This window comes from Fonsecaea monophora (assembly GCF_001642475.1).
Source record: "Fonsecaea monophora strain CBS 269.37 chromosome Unknown Scaff1, whole genome shotgun sequence".
Taxonomy (NCBI): domain Eukaryota; kingdom Fungi; phylum Ascomycota; class Eurotiomycetes; order Chaetothyriales; family Herpotrichiellaceae; genus Fonsecaea; species Fonsecaea monophora.
In genome coordinates this window covers 715,567-727,731 of record NW_019173932.1, presented here as the reverse complement: position 1 = coordinate 727,731, position 12,165 = coordinate 715,567, and the positions used below count along the sequence as shown (strand labels likewise).

The window sequence follows — 12,165 nt, the reverse complement described above, 5'->3', positions numbered from 1 at the left end:
TGTCAATGCTCCAGCTTAGCCCAGAGCGGAAGGCAGAAGCTGGCTTTTACTCGTTTGAAATCCTGCGCACAATCCGGCATTTGTAAGTGGTTGTGATCGAGCTCGTCATTTGTGAACCAGGGGCTTCCCATGTGTACTCAAGGACTTCTGCCGAGGGTGAGACATGGATACAGCGTTTTCGTCAAATCGTCCTGCTTGAAGTCTCGGGAACGGGGCATTCGGACGCAATTTCGTTGATTTCAATTCTTGTCTCGGAGGTGACAACCAAAAGCATTGAGTCGATACAGCGGGATGTTATGTTCAGTCCCTGGCGAAGTTCCACCTCGAGTATATCCCGTGGACAGTCACTGACATACCTACTTGCGTAGGTCCATTTTCATTTCTTTCAGCAATTGGACATATGCTATGATACTTGGACGGGGAACATCCCTGGTCAGTTTCCAGCTCATGGCCGCACAGACGTAATGTATGCCCTCTGTGCCCGCAGGTCGACCCCGCCATGCACGAGGGTGATGACATACCTACTCGTCCTCTGTTCATGCACAGAGACGAACTCTACTCGATCCAGACAGCGTTTTGTCACAACTCTGCGAGAGTCGTGCCGGAAACCCCACAACGTGTGTGCCAGTGTGCCGGAGGGTTTCGGGCTCTCTGGCCTGGCGGCGAGAAATCTGAAACACACTTGTCTTGGTACATCACACACAGAGAGGACCAGGCATCATCGCAGCGGAAAACCCACCAGTGGAACGCTTCTCGAAGGTCCATTGCCACTGGCACGACTGGGCACCACCTGGACCGTTCATGCAAGGCCCTAAGGGTCTGTAACAAGACTGTACTCACCTAGGTATGTACAAGTAGGCAGGTTAGGTACCTATACCTAGTCGTCGAGGGGCGTGGTGGGCGTGGTGGGCATGGCGGGGCAAGGTTCCTGCATCCGCGCCCTGAAGAATTGTAACGACTCGACTTGTACTTTTACGACCAAGTGCAGGAAACACGAGGTGCGAGTAAGCGCTACTGCGCTAGGGAATCCTTCCTATGACGGTATAGCGTTGGTGGGACCGGCATCTGGCGCCGTCGTTCATCGTTCGGAGGTTTCTTTGATCTTCTTGTCTCTTTCCATTCTTCAGGAAGCCACCAGGAGGATTCACTTAGACTCTGACAAAGTCAAGACAAGATGCATATCAAGAACGAATCACAGCAAGGTTGGTGGCAGGCACGTCGTATCCGCCAGTGCCGCCTTATGAACTCTTGGTGGTGGGCTGTTTCATGTCCCGATACAGCCCATATGTAACGGCTTGATCAACGAGTCTAGGAGCATGTGTTTTTTGGGACGCAGGCTGGAGGCCCTAAAGGTGAGCGACGTCTAATTCTTCAGAGAGACACTGTAACTCGAGTTTCGGGGACGAGAACTCGAAAGGTCATCGAAGCTCTGTCACCACTGTGGCTGCACAGAGTCTGGACTCGCTCCATGAACCCTGACCTGGTGCTCTTGAGCGACAAGGAATTTCTGCCGCGGTTGCTTGTGACCCTGAGAAGTTTCCTCCTACCACTCGGTTGAATTCCACCTACCGAGCAAGTATGTATGTACCTACCTACTCCCCTCCTATACCTTTAGTCCCACAACTGCTTGGTGCCGGACGGGACCATTCCCTAGGTTCAGGCCCACGTTGAAATTTGAATATCCGCCCTTGGGATTCTCTCCTCTATCCACAGCACCAGCATGAATCCAGAGTCGATGCCGAGCCGCTTCTCCTGAGTCCTTGCCGGCTTTGGATGCTCCAGCATCTCTTTCGACCAGCTTGTGGATTCGTGGGTTTTGGATCCAAGGAACAAGCAGGGAAAGGTTTGCGTTTGCCGAAATCCCCACAAGAGGTTGTTGAGGTTGGGTTACACGGGTTGCCTCCATACGTTCCCACCAGATGGGTAAGGCGTTCTTGCATGATCCTTGGAGGGGAGTCAAGTCTTGTATGCAAATGCCCCTTCGGCGAAAGCGACATGTCTGGATGAATGATACATGCGGATCCACAAGATAGGCAGTTTCTCAGACAGAGTCTGCCGGTACCAGGTGGCTGGGTCTGCAGTTCTGCAGCGGGACTGGGGAACTGATACTTTGGGACACGACTCACAGGCACAGGAGGGCAAACAGCGCCACACCATCTCTTCTACCCTCCATCCCAAAGATTCCCAACCACGAAACCAAGCGTTGACGGCTCACTCGCTTTCTGATACCGCACCGTCTATGTAACGAATGCCTCTGGGTCCAGCGATCTTCAGGAGAGGACCATCTCCAGCAAAAGCGTCAGCACTCGCTAGTTCTTCGTGTGCAGATGTCACCTTGAATGCGACGCTGGTACCCTACCATCGCGGCGTTGTTACGTGGCGGTGTTTCGGATGTGCGAAGGCCCTGAGACTGACTGCTTTCATTTGAGTAAGCCGAGTGCATCAAGGTCATACCCAGCATTGGGCACACTCGCGCGAGCTCAAAGTGTTGAAGGACTGTTCAGATGTTTTATCCAACGTGTCAACAAGGTTCTCAGCACCCATAATTCGACCCGATCCTTACAATTGGAGCGGACAAGGGGGCGAGAGAGTGAGTCCAGTCGCTTGAGAACAAACATCCGAGGTTGAGACAGTGGTCGTGTTTACTAGATTTGCTCCGTGCGATGTCAATGTGCGCGATGTCCAATCTCCACGATTATTGTCCATGGTGGTGGCTCCAGAGATGGGTATGAGGTGTGCAAAGCAACAATCTCCTGAGACAAGCTGGCCAGGTTTTGTCATTGGTTACAGACCGTTCTGTGTTTTCCCCATCATTTCACACGTGGCATGGCACAGATTTGGACAGCTCTCTGTATCGTTTCAGTTCTATGTGACGTGCCTTGCAACTCTTGTGGGATGTGGTTTGCATGTTTGGCCCTTGTAGGGGTTTAAAGTCAAAAGTGTGAGCAGTCAGGGAATACCCGCAATGCTTGCTATATCCCAATGTCTGATTTCCACAACTTTATCGCAGAGGAGCTATTATCCGTAGGTATGGCAAGACCAGCATCCCTCTTGACACGGGATCCCCTCGTGGCTGTCGCACTGTCGCACCGTCCAATCGGCAGACAGATGGCGTTCATGCATGCGTAAAATTGGCCGGCCTCAGCCTCGTCAGCCTCCAATTTCAAGCACCCTGGACAGCCAGCACCACACCACCCCATGGGAAAAGTAAAATCTACTCCCGCGGGAAGCTCAGAGTTTTTGCGCCCGCTGAACCAGGCGAAAGATTGTGACGGCTGCTGCTGCTGCTATTGATATCCATTGTACTTGTATGCAAGCTGCAAGTCCAGGTAGGTCTGACTTTGCTAGTGGCTTGTCTCGAGCTCAGCTCTTAGTGATACGTCAAATATTTTTCCGACTTTGACCATAGTAATATCGTCCCATCTCATCGCGGATCTTATCTACGGAGAATTTCAGATCCCGTCGCCACAACCTTCAAGCTACCCACGATCAGACGGAAATCAGTACTTTATGTCAAAAACGCCCACGCTTGCGGACACGACTACGGACGCGGGCGCGGACACGGACATGGACACGCCCACACTCGTAAATGCGAGTAGCAAGGGTGGTAGGTAGGTAGGTAGGTAGGTAGGTAGGTATTGTGCATTTATAACCCCCAGTCACGAGTCACGACGCACGATGAGCTACTGCGCGAGGGGCGAGCACATGAAACAAGGAAAGTCGACAAGCCAACAAAGCCACGAGTAATCAAAAAAGAATAATCAGAAACCAAACCCCGGCACGAGTCCATTACCCTTGATGAAAAGATATCTATACGAGGTGCAGTACCGAGTGCATCCGTAATTACTAGCGAGCGAGAGAGCGTGGGAGGGACGGAAGGGAGGTAGGGAGAGAGGGAGGCTCGTGGTGATTCCAATTGTCGCCCCATGCATATTAATTCGCCGTGCATCATGCATGACTATCACGCATTGCGCATTGCGCATCATGTACTCGATACGAGGTAACATTACGCATTCCTGTCCCTTGTCCAAAGTGTCGTCTTCTCGCTCGCTCGCTCGCTTGCTTCCTTGCTACCTTGCGTCTTTCCCTGTTTCCTTCCTTTTGCTCGCCTCTTTCCTTGTTGCCTTTGTCTGAGTACCGAGCACTGCACCTCCCTGCTCGGCGCTCGGTTATCTAATAATATTACGATCACGACCGCTGTCGCAACCTCGAAAAGGGGGTAGGTGATGCAGGTGATAGGATACGAGAAGGATGCGCGAGTAAGAAACACGTGCTCCGTGCTCCGTGCCCTGCTAGCCAGCCAGCCAACCAGTGCCAGCCAACCACCAAAATAACATGCCAGCCCAACCCAGAGAAGAAACGTGCCTATGTAGGTATGTACCTACAGACCTACTTGTACAAAGTTCCTACAAAGTAAGGGTTACCAAGTACAGGTACTACAAGTACCAAGTACCAGGTCCCTGCCGAGTAGTTGTAATGGTAGCAGTAGCAGTTAGTTTAGTTCTCGTTTCGGTCCTGCAGAAAAGGGGAAAGAGGTGTTCTACCGAGTCCAGATTCCGCGAGCCGAAGTTCCCTTCCTGTATGCATTTACCTCGTACATATGCATGTATCATCCTCAACGTCTTTCATCATCATGATAACAGCCTAAAAGACAAAAGCGGGTGTTCCCTCTCTTTCTCCTTCTCCTTGTCTACCTACAGTACATCTTACATACATACATACCCGCCTACCTACATACCTACCTACTCCGTATGAGTGTACCTACAGAACCTAGTGGATAAAGGGGGAGTTGGAATAGTCATCAAGTACAGTACAATACAGAGTAACGAGGTACAGAGTCAGAGTCAGAGTACGGAGTAACTACCGAGCACGAGTCCGGGTTATTTTTGAGTCGTTACACATATGTCATAATCAATCCCCGGGTCTGTATCTCCTGCTCGGTTCTCGAAACGTGGCCGTTCTCAAGCGGTCCATGTTCTCCCCCCCAGCCATGTACTTGTAGGTACTCCGTAGTCCGTACTCGGAGAGAGGTACCCCAAAACCGGCGGATTTCTCCCGAATAGGACTAAACCTAGCCATACTAACTCGGCGCTAGCATCGCCGCACGGAGATATCTTCAGGAACAGGTCTAGCGCGTCAACTTGTCCGCTAACGGGGAGGGACCTACCTAAGGAGTAAGGAGGGGCTCGAGGGGCTAGTCCGGATGTGTACAAGTGGTATACCTACCTAATCAAATTCGTTTCCTGTGCCACTACCTGTGCAAAGTGCCTTCTTCGTACTAGTACCGACTACCTCAGACATACTCTGTACCCGTACTTGGTACACGTAGTGAGTCAGTGGGTGAGTGAGTGAGTAAGTGAATGCGCAACCAGTTCCCATTGGAACTGAACACACAGAGAGACTCTGGATACTGAATGAACCCCAACTCTCCATGAGCTCTATACATACACAGATACATAGATACATCCCTCGTCCACCACTTCGCTCGTTCCTCGTCGTCACACATCTCACACGTCTGAATGCCTTCCACACAATACTTTGACTTCTCCCTCTCCTCCCTCTCCCTCTCTCAGCCTTCGCTCTGAAAGGAAAATAACAGGCAATTCTAGTAGGATCCAGCCCCTCTTGCCATGCATTACAAAATGACAAGCGGGAATTTCTTTTCCTCTCTGTACAGTATCGTGTAATCCGGCTGCTCACAATCGTGACAGCCCACTTCCGCTTCTTGCCCTTCGTCTTCAACTTTTCTCTTCGCCGTGGAGCGACCAACTCCCCTGTATTGACAACACCAAACAGTCAAAAGAAAACATGTCGACGCGAATGGGTATCCCTTGGATGTTGAACAATTTTGAACCACAATCATAGTAGCTCAAGGAAGATATCATGCCAGTGACGACCCTGATCCCCCCATGCTTCCGTTTCCCCATTTGTACATCACAATGCTGCACACATTGTACTTAGCTTCCTCCATTTGTAAAACCACAGAAGCCGCATAAACTCATAATGCATTGAAAACACTGCGGGACTTTGGACCATGCAAGAATATGGTCATACAGCCGCCTCCGAGCCAGATGAAACACTGGCAATTTTCTGCCTAGATCGCAATCATTCCTCGGCGCCACACGCTGAAAGGTGCAGAAAGCATATTGTTGAATAAATAACTCAAGTCCGGAACATGTCGACATTTTCATCCCGGATATATGTTCATTTCAACGCCTTTTCCGGTCACATCGATCGGCCTAGCGTGTGTCGACCTCGGATCCCATTCTTTGTGTCGGGTTGGGGGAGTGGGACGAGAGTAGCTCGCTACCGGAGTGACATATGCTCTCCCCGAGCCATATAGATCTTGCTTTGTATCCGTGGGCGAGAACTCGCTCCGCATTCTGGGGCTCGTCAAAGCTCGATCTGGGGTTTGGATGTTCAGTTGAGGCGTCGCTCCGCTTAGCATTTCGTACGTACGAGGGTCGTTCGAGAATCGTCTGGCGTCCGCCGAGACAAATTCACTCTTGCGAAACAATCTTGTTCGGAAGAATTCGGCCCAGCCATGAGTCATCGACCAGCGGCCCATGAACATCAAGCACCAGAAACCGCTTAACTGCAACACTGATTAGAATGATGAGAACAGAGACAGTTCAACAATCTTACCCCGAGGATAATCAGGACTGCCATAACCACCGCCTCTGATTTCACCAGACCGCCCGCAAGAGACAGGCATTTGTTCTTGTCTCCTTTGTTGGCCACCAGACAGGTCAGCCAACGCTGCGACTTCTGCAAAAGCTCTGCGTCGACTTTGGTGCTGTTGTCCATCGAGACAAACACCACCGAGAAAAACACAACTTCTGCGATGATGACGAGCACAATGCTGGCTCCCCGCCATTGAAGCTCAATCACTCTCTTGACTCGGCGGTAAGTTTGCCTTGCCGTCACCGTTTTCATACTCCCTTGATATGTCGGAGGCTGAGAGCTGGTATTTGTGGTTGGCTTGTCGTCGAGAAGACTCTTGACGTAAACTTGGACACAGTAGCCAATGGTGACGAATTGCAACACCAGCGCCAAGGCGGCAAAGGCCAGGAGGGGTCCCCAGTAATCTTGAAGAGCATCTTTGTGGTTGATGTGGCAGACGTTGCCAAACCGGAAGGACACTCCAGTCAGGCTCAGCGTCAAAGCGAGGCCAACAATGGGGATCAGCCACCCCAGAACCAACGCTGTGTAGAATGATTTGTCCCCAAGCACAACCTCCCAGCAGATCTGGAGATGAAGGGCTAGGGCTCTGACGAAAACCCACATGACAATAGCCCAACCTCCAAACAACAAAAAGGCGCCGCTAATTGCGCAAGAGCCGCTTGATTTCATGTCATTGGGGGTAATTTCGTTGAAGCACTGCGCTGGTTTCGTGCCCAGCGGGATAATGAAAGCGAGCTTGATACCGACAACATCAGCCACAATGTCCAGGACGGAGTTCAGACCTGAACATACCTCCATAAATACCACTCCCAAGGTCAGACAGACACTCAAATAGTGCCGATGAGTATACTTGACGGGAAGGACAGCAAATGATAGCAGTAGATATACCGACAACACAAATGCTGCCACATTTACCCAATTGGCAATTTCGGTACGTGATTCAAATCCTGAGCAGGTTCAGCATATTGATATCTGACAGCGTGTCCTGCCTCCACTTACCATCCGAATAGGTCCAATCCGTCATTGGGCAGGGTAAACAGCAGGTCAAGTTGGGCTCAAGATTAGACAAGGGCATGCAAAAACGTCCGGAAATAACTGAACTCGATCAGCCAGAGCACAAGGGATGGTCGAGGTCGCTGAACGGGTACGTACATCCCCCTGCATGTGGGAAGAGGCTCTCTTGCAGAAACGGCACGGGGCAAGCGCCCCCAAGACCAGACGTTGAAGTCATATCGAGTTGTTTGCGAGGCAGTCAAGCCAGATTGGTCAATCCTATATTCTCATGACCGCGGTAGAGGTTGTTGGGACTGGTGACGATCCGAGAGGTATTTGTGTGTGCTGGTCTCGTGATATGATGGGTGGTGGGAAAATAGAAAGGTGTGGGAGAAGAGTTGCAATGGAGGGTAGGTTGGCACGGGGGAAGGATATGAAGAAACGGAACGTTGGTCTCTCAGATTTCTCCTAGTGCTCTTTGGAAATGATGAGGGGTGGGAGAGAAAAGTCGTCCAGACGGATCCTCAGGCACGCACAAGAGCCGTCTTTTTTGTCTTGAGAAGGAAAGTCGTCAATCAGGCTGCCCCATGTTCAGAAGTAGAGCGAGGATTCGGCGGGGAGGGTGGCTTGCTGGAATTCGGAAAAGTGGATGAGGTACAAAGTCCCCCCTGGTCACGTAGGAAGCGATTGATGAGTGGTGGCACAGGTTCTTGAAGGACCTGGACCTGCAGCTGACTGTGAATCTGTTCGGCCTGTTGGCGTCTTGGGTTGAGCAAGGTACAGACGTCGTAGCAGCGTCCGTTCCACATGGGGTGAGGGCGTATTTGATCGCGACCGATAGTGGGGAGTGGATCCTATACCTGTGCAGTGTTGGTGGAGATAGCTGTCAGGCACCTCTGGACGACTGGCACACGGCAAACCCATGGGCAGCCGCCGTCAGCCCAATCGCTGGGCTGAGATCCAGAGGCTGGGAAAGGAAGGAGGCGAGAGCAAAACGTCGAAACGCACAATGAGGTCCAACTCGCTGAATGAGCGAGTGGCGCGATGCATTTTCCACCGCCTTCGCCAATGGAAGGTGTGGATAGAATTGCGGACAACGGTGCCTGGGTTAGCTGCGGCCTCAGGGAGCGAATCGGCGCACAGGGCGTAATATGGAGCAATTTGACCACACAAGAAAAAGCCGATGGATGGGTATCGACGGATTGGGTCTTGGGCCCAAGAATACGACTCTGGGAGAGTTTGAGAGTGTGAGAATTTTGGGACCAGGGTCACCGACCAGGGGGCGCTCAAGTGGACGAGAAAAAGGAGCTAGCGAGCGAGGCTAGGGGACTCCAGGAACCGCAAACGGTCCAGGGTGTTTTGTGTGCGCATATTTGGCCTTCTTTTGTGTGATGGACCAGAATGCAGGAGTCCCAAACCTCACCACCCGACCCCTGGTGAGTACCTCGTAATGCTGTCGTGCATGGAGCAGAACATCAAATCGCACTCAGGGGTGTTCGGAGTTTGCCCACTCTTTTTCATCCCGGCTGGTTGCTATCGTCTGATCTTTTCAATCTGGACAAAGGTAAGAGAACCCAGGACGAGGCAGGTGAGGCGATCACGATGATTCAGTAAGGTAGTCAGGCCTGAAGACTACTCTGAAATCAGCAACAGGCGTCACAACCTCGAAACTTCTCAAATGACTTTTCAGCTAGGCGTGTTTAGAGGTGCATACTCGGTGGGTTCCTCGTGTTATCCATGGCTAAGGTTGATGAAGAATCGGAAGACAGGGCACGGCAGGGTCATCGAAAGTGGAGGTGGAAGATTTGATGGACACATGGTCCGATGGAAGAGGACCAGAGGTGCAGGACGCAAGACACGAGATGTAAAGTTGGCGTGGGTATTGACTTTGGGTGCCTGGGATCTGGGCCCTAATTACGGAGGATGTAATAATAGGTACCTGTTTAGGGCTCTAGGCCTCTGGCTCTAGAATGCCTAGGTACCTAGTAGTTCTACCCGGTACCTATAGGTACGAGTATGCAAGCCTGGCAGGTCTCGCCCCCAAGAAACCAAGACGGCCACTGCCGAGTCTTCGTAGATCCCTTGGTACCCTCAGTACCACAGTACTTCAGACTCACCACTACTTTACCTACGACTCGTACTCGTACTCCTTCAAGTTCGAGATATCGTCCTTTGCAAAAGCCCCCGGATGCTATGACAGATACCTCGTACTCGTACGCAACGCGAATCGCCGTCTCCTTCTGCCCTGGATCAAGGGTATCGCTTCCCTTGTTCGGGCTATCCGAACGTTCCTTAGACTCCTCAGCCTCATCCTCTTGCCTTTCTGTTGAGTGTCCCCACAAACCTCGAGATGATCTATCAGAAAAAGCAGGATGATGGAGCAGGTCCTCGGGGCAAACTTGTCAGCTGGCCATTTCAGCGGCCACTCTGACAGCCGCGAATTGACAAAGTGACAGCCTGGTCAATGCAGCCAGCCACCGCCATCACCGCGCTGCCTCACTCACCGATCTTGCCCTCAGCCACTACGACTCCATTGGTCGCATGCCAGCTTTATAGACAATTTTCCTTCACCGTTCCTTCGATATACGAGCCACTCAGCATCTCGTCTTCATTCAGAGAAGTTCTCAAACAAGGAATCCCGGTGCAATTGATCGGAGTTTGGGTAAGGTAGTCTGTCCACTGAGGTATACCACATTACCTCTTTATTCGTTCCCAGGGGGTATACAAGGTTTCACTTGGTGTAGCACCTTCAACATGCATGCCGAAAACCGTATTTTCCTGCCTTTCCATCACCAACAAACTGTGATTGGGCACTTCTCGCCACGTCAACTTGCAAAAAGCACCACAAGGGTGCACGATAGACAAATCTATGCAGGTTGGGTGCATCTCTCCGGCTCTGTCCGGTTCAGAAAGTATTTCAGTGGCGAGTCTGCAGATCCTGGTTTCGACATCGACTACGAGCCCTTCGCTGACCGCTTCACTGACCCGTAATGTCCTTTTCTAACCCACACCGACGAGTAGAAGCGATCTCTCTGAGCCACTGGCCAAGTCCAAGGGCAGTTACGGAGTATCTCCTGGTGAGGCTGCACCATCTTTGGCACGTGGAAGGCCGTGACAACCCCCATGACAGGCCGATAAAAGAGATCGACATCGAAAAGAGGAGGATTTGCCTTGAGATTGCTGGGAATGAGCACACGGTCTTCTCGAGCAGACGAGTAGTCATGGGATATGCAGATATCTGGGTTCTCCGGACGACTTTTCCCGCATGAATTTTATGATTCGTCGAATTTTCCTGCGACGCCATTTCTAGCCCGACACCAAGGATTTTTCCTACATACCCAATCAAAGGCGAGATCTTCACTTTCGGATTCACATTGGTCCTTGGCCTCGCGCCGACCAATTTATTTCTCAGACATAGACGTACCCCGTATGTGAGCCCAGATCGACTACCGGTACGCGCCTGACCTTTGAATCACCCGTTCAGCCGGAGCCGCCCCTCTGCGCCATGCATCTAAGGACGTAGCCGACGTACCACGGCACCGACATTGTCGTGATTCCAGAATTCACAAAAGGCCGGTGCGTCCCGCACGTTGGAGACTCCGACCCTCGCTTCTCACAGTACGAGCACAAGAATCTTGGTCATGTGGCTATCGACGCTCGTCTTGTGCCTTGTGACCTCTGCCTGGGGCGGAAAGTGACACATTGTCTGATTGTGATTGTCGTGACTCGCAGCCGAGCCGCCCACAGCTCTTGGTATACCATGCTTGGGATATATCGTGAGTTCATGGATTCTCTCCGGGCCAACGTATCGTGTTCACCAGTATGCTGCGATGATGCGATAAATTGGCTGATGGCCGTGGAGGGGTAGGAGGGATTATTGCGTACTCGTAAGGCCTTCAAAACCATGACTACGCAAAACCACTCGATCTCCATGAACCAAGACCTCGTTAGGGAGCGTTTAGAACTCGATCCTTCATTTATTCTGTCAGCACAAGATCTTCACTCAGCATGCAGAATTGATCCTACCACAAATTGTTCCAGGCTTGCTTCAAACAATTCGTTGTTGACACCGATCCCACCAGGATGCTCGACAGGTGACAATGGATTTTTGACCACATACTCGACGTAACAATTCACGTAGATTTGCTGCAAAGCTAACCTCATTGAGCCAGACTTGGTGTCCGTGAGCATGACAAACTTGGTATTAGTCGGTGTCTCGTAATAGTGCAGTCTATACTGGGAGGTTCGGTAAGAAAGGAAACTGTGGTCTCAATCAGCAAGACTGGTCTATCGATTTCGCAACCGACAAACCTGTCGTCTTCTCCTCCTAACTTTCGAACCATGTTCCGCAAGGAGAACACTGTCCCGAATATGAGCTTTGCATCGTCCTCTGCGCTTAGCACAGAGCGTGAGTGCGGCCCGCCATTGACGTATGTCTGAGATGACGGCCTTGAGGTTTTGCCAGTAGTTGAAATTGCTGGAGGAAGC

General features: G+C 51.5%; 1 protein-coding gene across 1 annotated transcript; it reads right to left on the bottom strand.

The window, feature by feature from the left end:
* Window positions 1–6,187: 6,187 nt before the first annotated feature.
* Window positions 6,188–7,708, bottom strand: AYO21_00247 (hypothetical protein; the record flags this gene model as incomplete). The annotated part of the gene is made up of 3 exons (XM_022650237.1): window positions 6,188–6,595; window positions 6,646–7,631; window positions 7,684–7,708. 3 exons carry the CDS (start codon window positions 7,706–7,708, stop codon window positions 6,188–6,190), a joined length of 1,419 nt encoding a protein of 472 aa, XP_022517563.1.
* Between the last annotated feature and the right edge of the window lie 4,457 nt (window positions 7,709–12,165).